This window comes from Anas platyrhynchos, chromosome W (genome assembly GCF_047663525.1).
Source record: "Anas platyrhynchos isolate ZD024472 breed Pekin duck chromosome W, IASCAAS_PekinDuck_T2T, whole genome shotgun sequence".
NCBI classification, from domain to species: Eukaryota; Metazoa; Chordata; class Aves; order Anseriformes; family Anatidae; genus Anas; species Anas platyrhynchos.
Window position 1 is genome coordinate 9,173,138 of NC_092620.1, and position 19,625 is coordinate 9,192,762.

The 19,625-nt window shown below is 45.3% G+C and overlaps 1 protein-coding gene across 1 annotated transcript in view; it reads left to right on the forward strand.

Moving 5' to 3' along the window:
* LOC113841684 (homer protein homolog 1) overlaps positions 1-19,625 on the forward strand; it is a 266,367-nt gene that overhangs the window by 173,046 nt on the left and 73,696 nt on the right. The window contains exon 5 of the mRNA XM_038169480.2: positions 10,600-10,742. Within this exon, the coding sequence (XP_038025408.1) occupies positions 10,600-10,742 (143 nt within the window). The remainder of the gene's footprint in view (positions 1-10,599; positions 10,743-19,625) is intronic.

The window sequence follows — 19,625 nt, forward strand, 5'->3', positions numbered from 1 at the left end:
ACGTCAGATGGTATGGAATACCCCTTTGACTAGTTTGGGTCACCTGTCCTGGGTCTGTCCCCTCCCAGCTCCTGCTGCACCCCCAGCCTGCCTGTTGGCAGGACAGAGCAAGAAGCTGAGATGTCCTTGTCTTGGTGTAAGCACTGCTCTGCAACAATTAAAACATCGGGGTGTTATCAGCACTCTTCTCATCCTAAGCCAAAACATAGTATTCTACCAGCTACTAGGAAGAAAATTAACTCTGTTCTAACTGAAACCAGGACAGTAGGATTAATACAACTGATTCTTTTGATTCTTTTTTTTTTTCTTTTCTTCTAGGGAATACATCTTTATGCATTGAATCAGTGCATTTCTTTTGTGCTTTGCACCACGATATACTTCTGATCTTTGATAGAACAAGGATGGCAGGACGTTTACAACATGCTGTATGAATAGGTTTATTGCCACTAGAAAGCTATGTCCTTCTAAGACAAGTCAGTGGAACAAGGACAAAAATATACACAATGAACCAATCTCATGTTGTTTTCCCTGGCAGGAATTTTTGCCAAAGTGCTAGGCTGGCTTTTGGTATTAAAGGGAAGCTGCTTGCTCTAGCATAAGAAGAAAAAAACAAGGTTGTCTTTTTTATTAGTTTTCTTGACTGTCCCTGAATTTCTGAAAAATTCCATAAATAAACTCATAAATAAGAGAAATATGTATTTCAGTATTGTAACCTAGAATATATTTGGCTTTATGTGCAGTAAAGTACTTCAGCCAGGCCTCTAGTTAGATAGAGGTGGGGAGAAGAATCCTGGAATGCAACTTCCTGGTCCAGGTATTAGACAAACCAACCAAAGAAGAAGCATTACTGGACCTGGTGTTCACCAATGCAGATTAACTCATTGAAGAGGTTAAGATTGGAGGCAGACTGGGCTGCAGTGACCATGCCCTGGTTTAGCTTCCGATCTCAAGGGATATGGGCAAAGAGTGAAGTCAGGACCCTGAACTTCTGAAGAGCAAACTTCCAGCTGTTTAAAGACCTAACAGATGAGATCCCATGGAACACTGTCCTTAGGGACAAAGGAGCTGATCAGAGCTGTCAACTATTTAAAGACACTTTTATTAGCGTGCAAGAGCGCTACATCCCCATGGGTAAGAAATCAAGCAGGGAAGACAGGAAACCGGCATGGCTGAGCAAGGACCTGCTCGTCAAATTGAGGCACAAGAAGGAAATGCATAGGCAGTGGAAGAAGGGACATGTGGCCTGGGAAGGGTACAGGGATGCAGTCTGGATGTGCAGGGATGGGATAAGGAAAGCCAAGTCACAGATGAAACTAAACTTGGCAAGGCATGCAAAAAATAACAGGAAGGGATTCTATAGGTACATTGGTCAGAAAAGAAAGGCCAAGGAGAGCGTACCCCCTCTGACGGATGAGAAGGGTGAACTGGTAATGACAGACATGGAGAAGGCTGAGGTATTCACCAACTTCTTTGCCTCAGTCTTCACTGCCAGTCAGGCTTCCCACGTCTCTTGAGTCCCTGAACCTCGAAGCAGGGCCTGGGAGAGCAAAGTCTCTCCCACAGTAAGTGAAGAGCAGGTTTGAGACCACATAATGAAACTGAACATGCATAAGTCTATGAGGCCCGATGACATGCATCCCAGTGTCCTGAGGGAACTGGCTGATGTAGTTGACAAGCCACTCTCCGTCGTATTTGAATAGTCATGGCAGTCAGGCAAAGTCCCTGGTGACTAGAAAAAGTGAAACATCACTCCCATTCTTAAAAAGGGCAGAAAGGAAGACCTGGAGAGCTACAGACAGGTGAGCCTCACCCCTGTTCCTGGGAAGATCATGGAACAGATCCTTCTGGAAGCAATGTCAGAGCACATGCAAATCAAAGAGGTGATCCGAGACAGCCAGCACGGCTTCAGCAAGGGTAAATCGTGCCTGACCAATTTGTGGCCTTCTATTATGGAGTGACTGCATCGGTCCATAAGGGAAGATCAACCGATGTCATCTACCTGGACTTCTGTAAGGCCTTTGACACAGTCCCACATGACATCCTGGTCTCCAAATTGGAGCAATGTGGATTTGAAGGATGGATCATTCAGTGGATAAGGAATTGCCTGGATGTCGTTACACAGAGAGCTGTGGTCAAGGGGGTCCAGGTGGTAGCTGGTGATGAGTGGTATCCCTCAGGGGTCCATCTTGGGACCAGTACTGTTTAATATTGTTATTAACAACATAAGCAGTTGCAGATGACTCCAAGCTGAGTGGTGCAGTTAATACAAGAGAAGGAAGGGATGCCATCCAAAGGGACTTGGACAAGCTAGAAAAGTGGGCCCATGTGAACCTAATGAGGTTCAACAAATCAAAGTGCAAGGTGCTACACCTGGGTCAGGGCAATCCCAGACATGAGTACAGACTGGGAGAAGAACTCATTGAGAGAAGCCCTGCAGAGAAAGACTTTGGAGGTTCTAGTGGATGAAAAGCTCAGCTTCAGCCAGCAGAGTGCGCTTGCATCCCAGAAGGCCAGCTGCATCCTGGGCTGCATCAACAGAGGAGTGGCCAGAAGGTCGAGGGAGGTGATTGTCCCCCTCTACTCTGTCCTTGTGAGGCCCCACCTGGAGTATTTCATCGAGGTGTGGGGTCCCCAGCACAAGAAATATGTTGACCTGTTAGAACTGGTCCAGAGGAGGGCAGTGAAGAGGATTAGCGGGCTGGAGAACCTCTCCTATGAAGAAAGGCTGAGAAAGCTGGGGTTGTTCACCCTAGAGAAAAGAAGGCTCTGGGGAGACCTTATTGCGACCTTTCAGTATTTTAAGGGGGCTTATAAAAAAGATGGAGAGCAACTTTTTGCTCGGGCAGATAATAACAGGACATGGGGTAATGTTTTTTTAATTTGAAGACATGAGATTTAGATTAGAAGTTAGAAGGAAATTCTTCACTGTGAGGGTGGTGAGGCGCTGGAACAGGTTGTCCAGATAGGCTGTGGATGCCCCATCCCTGGAGGTGTTCAAGACTGGTTGGATGGGGCCCTGGGGCACCTGATCCAGTGGGTGGCATTGTTGCCCATGGCAGGGGGACTGGAACTAGATGATCTTTAACGTTCCTTCCAACCAAGCCACTCATCGTTTCCATGTTTCTGTGTTCATAGGGAAAGCAATTGCTGTGCTTCTCTTTTGACATGCTGTTTAAAAATCAGGATTTAAATTTGACACTGTCAAATGGAGTAACTTATTATTTGTTTTGGACAGAATTACTCAGAGACAAGATACTTTTATTTAACAGTTGCCCAGGGTTAAAACTTTCTCTTAATCTATATGAGCTATTGATATTGTTAACTTTCCTGTATAGATTTTGCCTTTGGAGCCCTATATTTTATATTGTAGGCAGCTATAGAAATTTTATCTTGAGGAGTTCTAGACTGCATGTTGAAAGTTGCATTTTAATTACTACATACTTGGGAATAATTTCATATTCAGCCCTTACTTTTCATTTTGTCTTTTAGCTGTGTTGATAAGTTAGTATATTGTTCTGAAAGATACAGTTAGTGCAAGTGCTGACACATCAGCATAATATGTTTTGACCCAAGTGCAGCACCCAGTACTGTTGAGGGATTTTTGAAACAGCAAGGAGGCCATGACTTGCTGCAGCTGAGCAAACCAAGCTACCAGGACAACTACAAGAAGTTCCCATGACAATGTTCCCACATCGCCCGGTTGAGGAATTTAAAAAATATTGTTGCCAGCAGCTGGCTTCAAGGACAAGATCTATGTGACTGCTAATCACAAGGAGGTTGTTTTCTTGCAGGTGGGGTTGTTTTCTTGCAGTTGTTTGTCTGAGTGCTTTTGACCGATAATCTTGTGTGAGACACTATCCACCCCTGTTAAGTTTTCTATAAAAGTCAGGCTATTTGGGTAATAAAGAGAGAGCATGATCTGACCATACTGGTGTCTGTTGTGTTTTCGGCCGTTCTTTCTGCAACAAATGGTGCCCGAACAGGCTGAGACCCAGCGAGACACGGAGAGACGCTGATAGACCTGAGAGACGCTAAGAAACCTGAGATGCTGAGAAACGCTGAGAGACCTGAGACGCAGGGAGACTAGGAACAGAGATGCGGTAATAACGCGGGATGCTGAGAGACTCGGAGCACAGACCCGGACAGACGCGGTGAGACGCGCAGAAGAGTTGTGGTGAGACGCGCAGACAAGTCGCGGTGAGACACGGAATAGTGAAGTATCGCGGTGAGACGCGGGACATCCGGGGCCAAGTTGCTACGAGAGATCGGAGGCGTCCATGAAAACGGCAGACGACCGCCACCGTTTGACAAGTTGGCACATAGCAGAGGGGTGGAGATCATGACTCTGCAGCTCTTCTGACATAACCATGGAGGAGGAATCACAGAATCACAGAATTTCTAGGTTGGAAGAGACCTCAAGATCATCGAGTCCAACCTCTGACCTAACGCTAACAGTCCCCACTAAACCATATCCCTAAGCTCTACATCTAAACGTCTTTTAAAGACTTCCAGGGATGGTGACTCCTATCCAGCTTCTCTCTAGTATTCTCTCTAAGACAGGTGTATCTTGCAATGTAAAAAAGATCAAATCCTTGGTGCACTGGGCTCAGAAGGAGGGTTTTCTGAAGGAAGTCCCTCTAATGTTTAGAGTGGTGGCACGTAGGAAATAAAAGATAAAGCCATCTAAAGTGGAAAGCTAGATAAAGATGTAAGTTGGACGTGGCACACAGTTATTAATGCTCTGTGCAGTATGAAAACTGAACAGCAGCTCGCTATGGCGGCAGCACAAGCTTTGTCAGTACCATCTGGGATTGACAGAATGCCGAGTACAAAACCTGAGACCTCGGGAACACGGCTGGCACGATCTTTTTCATTGGTTCCTGTACCCACCCCGGTTCGGTGTATGACCTCTCCAATAAAGGAATCAGCGGCAGAAATAACTAACGGACTATCGGAGCAGAGTGCTGATGGGGAGTGGGGGTTGCCCTCCACAATCCCCACACCAGAAAATCTTGATAAAGCTGTGCTGCCAGCATCTATGCCACTGCCAGGCAGCAATAAATCCACTCGGGATGCTTCGCCAATGAGAGGTGCATCAGCAGCTTGCAAAAATCAACCTTCACTGGAGGACTTGTTCCAAGAACTGCTAGTAAAATTGGAGAACTTAAAAATTAAGGATTCGGAAGAGCCTCCTCTCTCGTCTGCCCCACCGGAGTCGACTCCCTCATTATCCGTCGCTACAACACCATCGGCACCAAGGAGGGACAGGTGCTCCAATGTCATATGTGATGCCATCATAGAGGGGCATAGGCATGCTACATCCTTGGCCTGCCCTATTATTATCCACCCTGTGCAAGGCAGCGGGTTGTGGCAGCCGCATGACTGCAAGCTTTTACAACAAGCTCAAAAAATGGTTATGGACTACGGTTTACGATCCCAGGCGGCTCGACAGAAAATTCAATGGATTTTCCAGGCAGAACTAATGTGTCCACTTGACAGTCAAAACTTGGCGCGCTTATTGTTAACTCCTTCCCCATTGTTATTATTTGAAAGGGAATGGTTGCGGTTAGCACAGGGGGAAGCGGGTTGACTGTGTCAACCGGGGGACCCTCTGTATGGGATTACTGCAGAGATGTTAACGGGGACGGGTCCTTATCTCAATACCCAGGTTCAGCTGCAGATCCCTGCGATTATTCACCAAACAGCTGCACAGCTCGCACTGAGGGCTCTTCTTAGTCTCCCAGGGGGAAAGAAAGCACCTCCATTCGCATCAGTAGAACAGGCCCCTGGGGAACCATATGCTAAATTTATCGATCGGTTGTGGGTAGCAATTCCTGATCATCCTGATCTAACAGCGGAGTCTAAAAGCAGTGTGTTTAAAATGCTTGCGTATGACAATGCAAACCCAAAAACTCAAAACATCTTAGTTACACTGCAGAGAACCCCACCAGTAGAGGACGTATTGGAAAGGGTATAGAGAGCTGATCAGTCCAGGCAACCAGATGTGGTGGCACAGGCTGTAAAGGACTGTCAGAGACTTGCTCTTATGGTACCCTCCATTAACAAACAAGCCCCGGCAAAGTTCTATGAATGGCTAGTGCTTCCGCAGGAAATGAAGAATTCTCCTACATTATGTCAATTATATGTGGCCTGGGCATTAGAACCAATTCGGATAGTGTGTTGTGACGTAATCATTTACCATTATATGGATAACATTTGGTTTGGTAGGCCAGAATGCTTCCAGGATTCTGATTCAAACTTTATTCAGGATACACTGGAAGCAAAAGGGTTGAAGATAGCCCCAGAGAAGGTTCAACGGAAACAGCCATGGCTACACTTGGGATGGAACATATCAGACTCTACCATTTGTCCACAGAAAGTTGATATAACTACGGTGTTACGTAATTTGACAGATGTACAAATTTTCCTGGGTAATATTCAGTGGGGTTGCCACATTGTACGGATTACTAATGATGACTTAGCTATATTACTACCTTTATTGCAGGGCAGGAGTGCAGAGCTGCAGATTACACTAACAAATGACCACCGGCAGTCTCCTTCACAAATAGCTTCTAAGGTTGCAGCTGGCTCTGCTTACAGATGTATAGCAGAAGGTGCACTCTCCTTACTGGTAAGCAATCACGTGTCTCATCCATTTGCGGTGCTTGGTCAGTGGCAAAAAGAAAAGGGGGAGAGTAAGGGGGCGACAAAGACAGAAACAGTATCAGGAGGATGCCACTGACATTAACAGCACTAGGAATAGAATCGCATAAATGCAACAGGTGATAGCAAGGGTGGAATGAGAGGGCAGCATTTTCGAGTCCTGAAATGGATTTTCCTACCAATTCAGCCAAAAATGAGTGTTCAAACACGGGCGGAAGCTCTCGCAGAGTTAGTACGTGAGGGTCGCTCTCGGAGTATTGAGATCAGCGGGCAGGAACCAGGAGATATTAGTCTGCCGATAACTCAGGATCATTTGGAATGGTGTTTACAGCAATCCATACCACTACAAGAAGCTGTGTTAGATTACCTGGGATTGGTACATTCCCGAACTCCAAAGGGGCCTCTCTGGCAAGTTATAAGATCATATAAATGGCAGGTAGTACCATGGCTTTCATCCCGACCAGTGGACCAGTGGTGGGTCGCACTGTATACACTGATGCAGGTGCAGCAAGTAGGAAGGCTGTGTGTGTGTGGTACAAGAATAGAAGTTGGGAGAAATACATAATTCCCGGGGAGACAGGGGATTCATTACAAACATTGGCATTGTCTGCAGTTGTTTGGGCTTGTCAATGCTGGATGCATGAGCTGATTAATATCATCTCAGGCTCTCTGTATGTTGTCAACGTGGTAAACCAGATAGAGGATGCCTTGATACGGCAAACTAAGAGGGACAGATTGTTGTCATTATTTCTGCAGCTGCGAGATGCCATTCAGGGGAGAACTGCACCTTACTGTGTTATCCATACACGTAGTCATCAGTTCTCGATTGGGTTAGCAGAAGGTAATTGACAAGCAGACAAGTTGGTTAGTATAGTCACAGAGGGGCCTGAGAGTGATTTTCCACATGCGCGAGTGTCGCACGAAATGTTCCATCAGAATGCAAAGGGTCTTCGGAGAATGCTTGGATTTACTTGGACAGAGGCGAAAGGAATAGTAAGAGTGTGCCCTTCCTGTAGTCGTCATGGACCAGGGTTAGGTTTGGGTATTAATCCACTGGGTGTTAAGGCACTTGAGGTATGGCAAATGGATGTAACGCATGTACTGGAATTTGGTACTAAAAGATATGTGCATGTGAGCATTGATACTTTTTCAAGATTCATATGGGCAGCGGCGCAGGGGGGAAAAAAAGCACACCTTGTGTGTAGACACCTTGTGTATAGACATCTGATGGTGTGTTTTGCTGTTATGGGAGTGCCACAGCAGATCAAGATGGACAATGGTCCAGCATGTGTTAGCAAAAGGGTTAGAAAATTTATGAAAATGTGGGGAGTAAAGCATATCACAGGTGTTCCATATTCTCCCACGGGCCAAGTGATGGTCGAACGATCACATCAGGTTTTAAAGGAACAATTAGCAAGATTAAAAGAGATCAAGGACATCGATGAGCGATTGTCCAAGGCATTGTTTGTCTTGAATCACTTATGTTTGACTGGTGACCGAGAAGACCCTCCTGCGAGCATTCATTTTCAAACAATAAATAGAGCAGCACCAAATGTGTTACCACAAATAAGAGTGAATTACCGAGATCCTGCTACAGGAACTTGGAAAGGGCCATATGGGTACAGAAAAACACCTGTGGTTACAATGACACTGCTAAGCAGGGTTTAGGGGCTTCTGGCGCGAAGACAAGGGGTAACAACTATAACGTTTGGAACAATCGTACAGCTATGGCCTTACCTCCTGATGTTTTTCTGATTTGCGGGGATAGGGCCTGGCAAGGTATCCCTGCAAATGCTATCGGAGGTCCATGTTACTTAGGTAAACTTACTATATTTGCTCCTAGCTTGTCACAGTTGTGTAAGATCAGCAGACATAAATGGGCATTGCTCACACCAGATTGCAATGATAATATTGAATTGCTTGGTGTTGCAGCTACAGCGGAACTGGCAATTTTCATGCCAGGAGTGGTATCTGCGGCTGCACCTAATAACTTAGAAAAATTGGTATGCTGGGCTGAGAAGCAAGGCCATGCCACGACAGAAATACTTGAGGAGATGTTACCAGATCAAAATAGTCTGCGACATGCGCTCTTACAGGATTGAGCTGCTATTGACTTCTTGCTCTTGGCTCAAGGGCATGGGTGTGAGGACTTTGAGGGAATGTGCTGTTTAAACCTTTCTGATCATAGTGAGTCAATTCACAAATCCATTACTTTCCTGAAAGAGCACATGAGAAATATTCAATATGATATCAATCCGTTCAATCAATGGCTCGCTGCTTTGTTTGGAACAATGCCTAGATGGTTACTGGGATTAATCAAAGAGGGATTAAGGATTCTGTTTATTGTGGTGTTAATCATCATTGCGTGTTGTATTGTAATAAATGTGGTTAAAAGGTTACATGCAAAACTGTTACATTGGGCTTGGTTTGCTCAAAAAGAAAAAGGGGGAATTGTTGAGGGATTTTTGAAACAGCAAGAGGCCATGACTTGCTGCAGCTGAGCAAACCAAGCTACCAGGACAACTACAAGAGGTTCCCATGACAATGTTCCCATATCGCCCGGTTGAGGAATTTAAAAAATATTGTTACCAGCAGCTGGCTTCAAGGACAAGATCTATGTGACTGCTAATCACAAGGAGGTTGTTTTCTTGCAGGTGGGGTTGTTTTCTTGCAGTTGTTTGTCTGAGTGCTTTTGACCGATAATCTTGTGTGAGACACTATCCACCCCTGTTAAGTTTTCTATAAAAGTCAGGCTATTTGGGTAATAAAGAGAGAGCATGATCTGACCATACTGGTGTCTGTTGTGTTTTCAGCCATTCTTCCTGCAACACAGCACTTACCCTTTTTGAATGTCATGCAATTGGATGTGGCCCATCGATCTAGCTTATCCAGATCCCTCTGAATAGCCTTCCTACCCTCAAGCAGATCAACACTTCCCCCCAACTTGGTATCATCCACAAACTTACTGAGGGTGCATTTAGTCTCCTCATCCAGATCATTTATAAAAATGTTAAACAAAACTGGCCCCAAGACTCAACTGAACTCCATTCACTATGACTCTTTGAGCCCAGCCATCCAGACAGTTCTTCAACCAGCAAAATGTACACAAGTCCAAGCCATAAGCAGCCACTTTCTTCAGGGGAATACTGTTGGAAACAGTGTCAAACACTTTATTAAAATCCAGTTTAACAGTATCCACAGCCTTTCCCTCATCTGCTAAGTGTGTCATTTGTCATAGAAAGAGATCAGGTTAATCAGGAAGGACCTGCTGTTCATAAACCCATGCTGGTTGCTTCTGATTGCTTGATTGTCCTGTATGTGATGTGTGATGACACTCAAGATGATCTGTTCCATGACCTTCTCTGGCACTGAGGTCAGACTGACAGGCCTGTAACTCCCCATATCCTCCTTCCTGCCCTTCTAGTAGATGGGTGTCACATTTGCTAACATCTAGTCAACAGGGACTTCCCTGGTTAGCCATGACCGCCAGTAAATTATTGAGAGTGGCTTGGTGAGCGCTTCTGTCATCTCCTTCAGTATGTTTAGATGAATCCCATCTAGCCCCATAGACTTTTGAACATTCAAGATATGTAGGTCACTCACTTTCCCATTGGATTATAGAGGTTTCATCTCACTCCCTGTCACCATCTTCCAGCTCCAGGGGGCTAATATCAGGTAAGAGAGAGAGAGCTCTATAATAAGCAGGAGGATGGATACTTGCAAATAAATCATAGTTCATTTGTATTTTGTACAAGATAATATGAATTTTATGGCAATCTATTCCTATGAGGGATGCTGGAAATCAGTGAGCCTCACAGTAATATTGCCTAAAATTTGTATCTCATTTAAGAATTAATTTTAGTACTTATGCACATATTGTCTTCCCGAACAAGTTGGTTTGTAACTCTAATATGTCATTTGTTTGTTTTACTTAAGGAATCAGCTGGAGGGGATATTCAGTCTCCTTTAACGCCAGAAAGTATTAACGGGACAGATGATGAGAGAGTGACACCAGAAGTGATGCAGAACTTGGACCCAAGGGCTGAACCAACCCAGAACGTATTGCCATTTACTCATAGGTACAGATTCCATTCCCACATACTGATTAAGTGATATCTATCTCCTTCCTTGTTAAAGTTCCTTCTTCCATATTGTGGCTTCTACCTAGCACAGTTAAGAATTTAATTATGTGACTTAAAAAAATAATAATACAGGACTGGCTTTCATATTTGCAATATAATATTTGTTACCCCCACCCCCCTTTGCCCCCTCCCCCCAAAAAAAAAATAGTACAAGGAAATCTCTTAGAATAAGATTTGGGGGTGGTGGTATGTGTTTTTTATAGTTTAATCAGCTCAGTGTGAGCACTTGAACACTGGTAACATTATTTCAGTGTCTGACATCTTAGTTACAGTAAGTGCTTCATAGAATATGCCAGTTAAATTATTTTTGCATGTTTTCTTTAAATGATAACATTGGATCGGCCTTTCAGTGATGAGTTGTGGAAAGAAAAGGGACTCTTACAACACTTCTGGATTATACAATTTAAAGAAATCTTTAAGTGAACAGTTCTCGGTTGAAAAGTTTTTTCAACTTTTTTTCAAAACATGAGAAATGTGCAGTTCTGCTTCAGACTGAATTATAATTTGGTGCACTGGGAATTTTGTACTGCATTGCTCTTTATGAAAACTAGGACTTTTTATTTAATCATACAAACCATGAACTAAGTTGGATATATCTTGCCTATTAGAAATTGTAAATGGGACACACTCAGTAACACACATTATGTACTAAGACTATGGAGAGCAACATAAATATTTAATAAACTTAGAGTAAAGCTATAAATACTATTTTTTAAATAATATGATCTTGATACAGTTTAAATAGTTTAAGAGCTCTTGATCAAAGGTTGGGGAACACTGGGACCTCGGATAGTTCATGCAAAGAATTCAGAATGAGCAGAGATGGAACTGGAATCCTTCAAGACTTTACATTTTTTGTAAGAGAATAATACTCTTAAATGTACCTGGAAAAAAATAATTTACATGTTCAAATGAGAAAAAGTTGATCCTTTTCATTATTTTTTTTAGAAGTGATTGTTTATTTTTATACTTCTACAGTTAGCAGTGCATCTATTATACATTTAAGAAGCGGTGCTTTGTAAGAGGACTATGTGCATGTTGACGGACTATTATAGATGCTGCACATCCATCAGTATTCTATAAAGAGTTCATTTAAACTTGTTTTTGTTTTAGAATTCTCAGTATTTTTGTGAAAAGTAGTTATGATAAAGTCCACACTCTAGTTGTTGTTTGTTTAAAAAAAAAAAAGATAGCTGCAAGATTTTCAAATTCTTTTTGCATATTTAAATTTGTTTTCTGGTATGCCAATGCATTAACTACACTTTGTTCATCATTTAGCATGACTGAAGATATTTTTGAAACTGCCCAGCTGTAATTTTGGATGGTGTAAAATATCGGTTACAAAACTTACATGTGTTGCATTTTTCTATCTACTTCATTTATCCAAAGTGAGTGCCTGGTCTTAGTTTATTGTCTGGTTATATACCACTAGCTAGAATAGGTCTTCTGACACTCTCTTTGTGTTTAGAGAGTCACTTCTTATGATGATTCTCAAAAGACCAGAGTTTTGTCTTGCGCATGGTAGCCTCAAGTTAGTGAGCTATAACTGAAGAAAATTCCATTTTTTAAAACCCTTTGAAATTAATTGAATTTTAGGCTACATAAGGTTTTTGTTATAAATAAATAAAAATGTATGTAGGCCACTCTTATTTATAGTGACAAGCTCAACTGAGGTCATTTATAAATTATTTATATATGTCCTGGTTTCAGTAAGAACAGAGTTAATTTTCTTCCTAGTAGCTGGTAGAATGCTATGTTTTGGCTTAGGATGAGAAGAGTGCTGATAACACCCCGATGTTTTAATTGCTGCAGAGCAGTGCTTATACCAAGCCAAGGACATCTCAGCTTCTTGCTCTGTCCTGCCAACGGGCAGGCTGGGGGTGCAGCAAGAGCTGGGAGGGGACAGACCCAGGACAGGTGACCCAAACTAGCCAAAGGGGGTATTCCATACCATCTGACGTCATGCTAAACAATATATAGGGGTGGCTAGCCGGGGGAGGGGGGCTGGACTGCTCGGGGTTAGGCTGGGCATCGGTCAGCGGGTGGTGAGCAATTGCATTGTGCATCACTTGTTTGTACACATTATTAGTAGTACTATTATCATCATTGTACTATTATTATTATTGTTATTATTATTTTTGTTATTATTATTTTCCTGTCTTATTAAACTGTCTTTATCTCAACTCACAGGCTTCACTTTCCATTTCTCTCCCCCGTCCCAGAGAGGGAGGGGGGAGGGTGAGCGAACGGCTGTGTGGTGTTTAGCTGTCAGCCGGGTTAAACCACGACAGTCTTTTTGGCACCCAACATGGGGCTCGAAAGGTTGAGATAACGGCAAATCTGACCAGAGTGTGTTAAACTAAAATTGGTATAAGTATTAGACCTGCTTAATAGTCACTTGTCATAATACTGATTGCTTTAATCTCAAGTCTGCTGCGCCTGTTTTCCAAATTGAGTATTATAGCACATTATTTTCCATATGTGCTCTCTGTCATGTTGTTTATCCTCTCCGGGCACTGTTTTCAGATCATTATGGTACTGTGTGTTGTAACAGTGGCTTATGAGACGATGAGATATCTGGTCATGACTCTATCTTGGTATTTGTACTCAGTAACATCGTCGACTCTATACTTTGGAAACCGTATCTCGGAAACTATTAGCAATTATACCTATTGTTTTTCTCCATTAGGGAGTCAATCTGTGGAGGGGAAAGGGGAAGATATTTTTTCTTACTTGATCACTCTCCCTTCCTCCTTCACCACCCTCTTATCCTCCGAGCTTGTTACAATAGCTCTCCAAGATATTGAATATCCTTGGGATACTCAGACCAGCATAGTCTTGTTGTTCTGCCTCCTGAATGCACTTCAGATCCTGCTTAAAGTTAAACAACTACTTAGGAAGCTCATCCGGAGATCTGCCCGGAGGCAGTATAGTTGTGGGTGGCAGGGAGTATGGGAGGATATGGGCAGGCATCTAGAGCAGTGGGCACCCCCAGTGTTTTGGAAATTCACCCCTGAACAACTGCAAAATCCTCAAAAACTGGCAGAATGTTTGAAAAAAAGGTGTCACGATTCTGGCAGTTCCAAAGTGACACAAATCATTGTAACATGCTGGGGCCTGGCTCATGCCTATCGAGCTGCCATGGATACTGCTATCAACTTAGTGACAGAGCCTGCGGCCACTCCAAGTCCCGTGACAGATCCAACGGCCACTGTGACCCCTACGGTGGACTCTGTAGCCGCTCCAGCTCCGGTTCCTGCAGCCACTCCAGTTCCAGTTCCTGCAACTGCTTCAGCTCCTGCAGCCACTCCAGCTCCTGTGGCTGGGTCAGAGAAATGAGCTGTAGCAGTGCAAGTTGCCCCTTCGGAGGGTATTCCAACCCCTGTGGCAGACCCTGTAGCTGGATCAGAGAAACGAGCTGTAGCAGTGCAAGTTGCCCCTGTAGAGAAGGTGAAAAAATGGTATAGAGATTCAGGTCGTTTAGAACGCAGAGAGTCTTCTGCCAAATCTAGGTATAGAGACGAAGATGCTGGGCCATCAAGGATTCAGGATGAGGAAGATGAGGATGCCGAAAAATCAACAGTAACTACCCGAAACCTATACGAGCGTGAGCTACGAGATGTGCGAAAAGATTTTGGTCGTTGTATAGGTGAGCAGCTTGTCACCTGGCTGCTCCGGTGCTGGGACACTGGAGCCAATTGTGTGGAATTAGAGGGCAGGGAAGCCAGACGACTGGGATCCCTTGCTAGAGACGCAGGCATTGACAAAGCAATTGCAGATGGAGCACAATCTAACAGCCTCTGGAGGCGTCTCCTCTCAGCTGTGAGGGAAAGGTATCCCTTCAAGGAAGAACTTTTATGTCTACCAGGCAAGTGGACCACTATGGAGAAGGGAATCCAGTACCTGAGGGAATTAGCCGTACGGGAAGTGATTTATGAGGATCCAGACCTCAGACAAACATCCACCGATCCAGATGAAGTCAGGTGTACACGACCCATGTGGCCGAAGTTTTTATGGAGTGCACCATCATCATATGCCAGCTCATTGGCAATAATGGCCTGGAAAGAGGATGAGGAACCCGCAGTGGATGAAGTGGCTAAACAACTCCGGCAGTACGAAGAAAGTCTCTCCTCTTCCTTACAGGCCTGCGTCTCAGCTGTGGAGAAACTTTCTGAAGAGTTCCACCAACTTAAAGAGAATCTATCTTCCTCCCCACATGAACCAACCAGTGTCCACCAACCAAAAGAGAACACTGTGGAGAAACTTTCTGAAAAGGTTCACCAACTTGAAGAGAGATTATTCTCCTCCGCACCTGTACCAAACAGTGTCTCAGCTATCAGGGGTAGGTGTTCATCCACACAAGGAAGATGATATGGTGGGTACTCACCCCATGCCACCCTGTGGTTTTACTTACGAGACCATGGAGAGAACATGAGAAAATGGGATGGAAAATCTACCGCGACCCTAGAGGCACGGGTACGTGAGTTGCAAAAGAAAACAATTGGGAAAAAGGGATTCTCTGAAAAGTTTGCTGCTCCAACTTCCAGCAGACAGTCCTTCAAACACAGAAACGAAGAAGATTCTGACCAGGATTAGGGGGGCCCTGCCTCCAGCCAGGGGGAGGAAAGGGAAAATCGAGTTTATTGGACTGTGTGAATTGTATGGCCTGGCACGTCACACGCACAGAAGTATAAGGCTTTAGTAGACACCGGTGCACAATGTACTGTAATGCCATCGAGCTATAAAGGGCCAGAGCCCATCTGTATTTGTGGAGTGACAGGGGGATCTCAGCAGTTGACTGTATTGGAGGTTGAAGTGAGTCTGACTGGGAATAAGTGGGAAAAGCACCGTATTGTGACTGGCCCGGATGCTCTGTGCATCCTTGGCATAGACTACCTTGCCTGGTCTCTCAGAGGACCCTTCTGTTGTGGGGTTGCTGAGGGTCGAAGAACAGCAAGTGCCAATCGCTACCACAACTGTGCACCGGCGGCAATATCGCACTAACCGAGACTCCCTGATTCCCATCCATAAGCTAATTCGTCAACTGGAGAGCCAAGGAGTGATCAGCAAGACTCATTCACCTTTCAATAGTCCCATATGGCCAGTGAGAAAGTCTAATGGCGAGTGGAGACTAACAGTGGACTATCGTGGTCTGAACGAAGTGACGCCACCACTGAGTGCTGCAGTGCCGGACATGCTGGAACTTCAGTACGAACTTGAGTCGAAGGCAGCCAAGTGGTACGCCACAATTGATATCGCTAATGCATTTTTCTCCATCCCTCTAGCAGCAGAGTGCAGGCCACAATTTGCTTTCACTTGGAGGGGAGTCCAATATACTTGGAATCGGCTGCCCCAGGGGTGGAAACACAGCCCTACCATTTGCCATGGACTGATCCAGTCTGCGCTAGAGCAGGGGGAAGCTCCTGAACACCTGCAGTACATCGATGACATTATTGTGTCGGCTGACACAGCAGAGGAAGTTTTCGAGAAAGGGAGGAAAATAGTCCAGATCCTTCTGAAAGCCGGTTTTGCCATAAAACAAAATAAAGTCAAAGGACCTGCACGAGAGATACAGTTTTCAGGAATTAATGGCAAGATGGACGTCGTCAAATCCCAATGGATGTGATCAACAAAATAACAGCTATGTCTCCACCAACTAGCAAAAAAGAAACACAGACTTTCCTAGGTGTTGTGGGGTTTTTGAGAATGCACATCCCAAATTACAGTCTGATTGTAAACTCGCTCCACCAAGTAACCCGTAAGAAGAATGAGTTTGAATGGGGCCCTGAACAACGACAAGCCTTTGAACAAATCAAGCAGGAAATAGTCCATGCAGTAGCCCTTGTGCCAGTTTGAACAGGACCAGATGTAAGGAATGTGCTCTACACTGCAGCCAGGGAGAACGGCCCCACCTGGAGCCTCTGGCAGAAAGAACCTGGGGAAACTCGAGGTCGGCCCCTGGGGTTTTGGAGTCGGGGATACAGAGGATCCGAGGCCCACTATACTCCAACTGAAAAGGAGATATTGGCAGCATATGAAGGAGTTCGATCTGCTTCGGAGGTGGTCGGTACTGAAGCGCAGCTCCTCCTAGCACCCCGATTGCCGGTACTAGGCTGGATGTTCAAAGGAAGGGTCTCCTCTACACATCATGCAACTGATGCTACATGGAGCAAGTGGGTTGCACTGATTACTCAGCGGGCTCAAATAGGAAACCCCAGTCGCCCAGGAATATTGGAAGTGATCATGGACTGGCCAGAAGGCAAATACTTTGGGATATCATCAGAGGAGGAGGTGGGTCGGGCTGAAGAAGCCCCACTGTACAACCAGTTACCAGAGAATGAAAAGAAATATGCCCTGTTCACTGATGGGTCCTGTCGTATTGTGGGGAAGCATCGGAGATGGAAGGCTGCTGTATGGAGTCCTACGCGACAAGTTGCAGAAGCTGCTGAGGGAGAAGGTGAATCGAGTCAGTTTGCAGAAGTGAAAGCCATTCAGCTGGCTTTAGACATTGCTGAAGGAGAAAAATGGCCAGTTCTCTATCTCTACACCGATTCATGGATGGTAGCAAATGCCCTGTGGGGATGGTTACAGCAATGGAAGCAAAACAACTGGCAGCGTAGGGGCAAACCCATCTGGGCTGCTGCATTGTGGCAAGATATTGCTGCTCGGGTAGAGAACCTGGCTGTAAACGTACGCCACGTAGATGCTCATGTGCCCAAGAATCGGGCTACTGAAGAACATCAAAACAACCAGCAGGTGGATCAGGCTGCTAAGATTGAAGTAGCTCAGGTGGACCTGGATCGGCAGCATAAAGGTGAATTATTTATAGCCCGATGGGCCCATGACACCTCAGGCCATCAAGGTAGAGATGCAACATACAGATGGGCTCGTGATCAAGGGGTGGACCTGACCATGGACGCTATAGCACAGGTTATTCAAGACTGTGAAAGATGTGCTGCAATCAAGCAAGCCAAACGGTCAAAGCCTCTTTGGTATGGAGGACGATGGCTGAAATATAAATATGGAGAGGCCTGGCAGATTGATTACATCACAGAATCACAGAATCACAGAATTTCTAGGTTGGAAGAGACCTCAAGATCATCGAGTCCAACCTCTGACTTAACGCTAACAGTCCCCACTAAACCATATCCCTAAGCTCTACATCTAAACGTCTTTTAAAGACCTCCAGGGATGGTGACTCCACCACTTCACTGGGCAGCTTGTTCCAGTGTCTAACAACCCTTTCAGTAAAGTAGTTCTTCCTAACACCTAACCTAAAACTTCCCTGGCGCAACTTTAGCCCATTCCCCCTCGTTCTGTCACCAGTCACGTGGGAGAACAGGCCAACCCCCACCTCACTACAGCCTCCTTTAAGGTAACTGTAGAGAGCAATAAGGTCGCCCCTGAGCCTCCTCTTCTCCAGGCTGAACAAGCCCAGCTCCCTCAGCCGCTCCTCGTAGGACTTGTTCTCCAGGCCCCTCACCAGCTTCGTCGCCCTTCTCTGGACCCGCTCAAGCACCTCGATGTCCTTCTTGTAGCGAGGGGCCCAAAACTGAACACAGTACTCGAGGTGCGGCCTCACCAGAGCCGAGTACAGGGGGACGATCACCTCCCTAGCCCTGCTGGTCACACTGTTTCTGATACAAGCCAGGATGCTGTTGGCCTTCTTGGCCACCTGAGCACACTGCTGGCTCATATTCAGCCAACTATCAACCATCACTCCCAGGTCCTTCTCTGCCAAGCAGCTCTCCAACCACTCATCTCCCAGCCTGTAGCTCTGCTTGGGGTTATTGCGCCCCAGGTGCAGGACCCGGCACTTGGCCTTGTTGAACTTCATGCAGTTGACCTCAGGCCATCGGTGCAGCCTATCCAGATCCTCCTGCAGAGCTTTCCTATCCTCGAGCAGATCGACACACGCGCATAGCTTGGTGTCATCTGCAAACTTACTGAGGGTGCACTCAATGCCCTCGTCCAGATCATTGATGAAGATATTAAAGAGGACCGGCCCCAGCACCGAGCCCTGGGGAACGCCACTAGTGACTGGCCTCCAACTGGACTTGACTCCATTTACCACAACTCTTTGGGCCCGGCTATCCAGACAGTTTCTAACCCAACGAAGCGTGCGCCAGTGCAAGTCAAGAGCAGCCAGTTTCTTGAGGAGAATGCTGTGGGAGACGGTGTCAAAAGCCTTTGTCGAAGGGGATAAAGTTCCTGTAGTGCATGTAAGAAATATGCTGGGTAAAACAGTCTGGGCTACTCCTGCCTCAGGAAAAGGCAAACCCATTCGTGGAATTGCTTTCGCTCAGGGACCTGGATACACTTGGTGGGTGATGCAAAAGAATTGAGAGGTCCGGTGTGTACCTCAAGGGGATTTAATACTGGGTGAGAATAGCCCATGAACTGAATTGTACCATGTTAAATAGTATATTATACTGTATGTTATCACTACCATGATTACTATAGGTGACTAATTAGAATGTATGGAAAAGAGTGTAACCTGAGCATGACATAAATGGTATGGAATAAGGGGTGGATAGATGTCCTGGTTTCAGTTAGAACAGAGTTAATTTTCTTCCTAGTAGCTGGTAGAATGCTGTGTTTTGGCTTAGGATAAGAAGAGTGCTGATAACACCCTGATGTTTTAATTGTTGCAGAGCAGTGCTTATACTAAGCCAAGGACGTCTCAGCTTCTTGCTCTGTCCTGCCAACGGGCAGGCTGGGGGTGCAGCAGGAGCTGGGAGGGGACAGACCCAGGACAGGTGACCCAAACTAGCCAAAGGGGGTATTCCATACCATCTGACGTCATGCTAAACAATATAT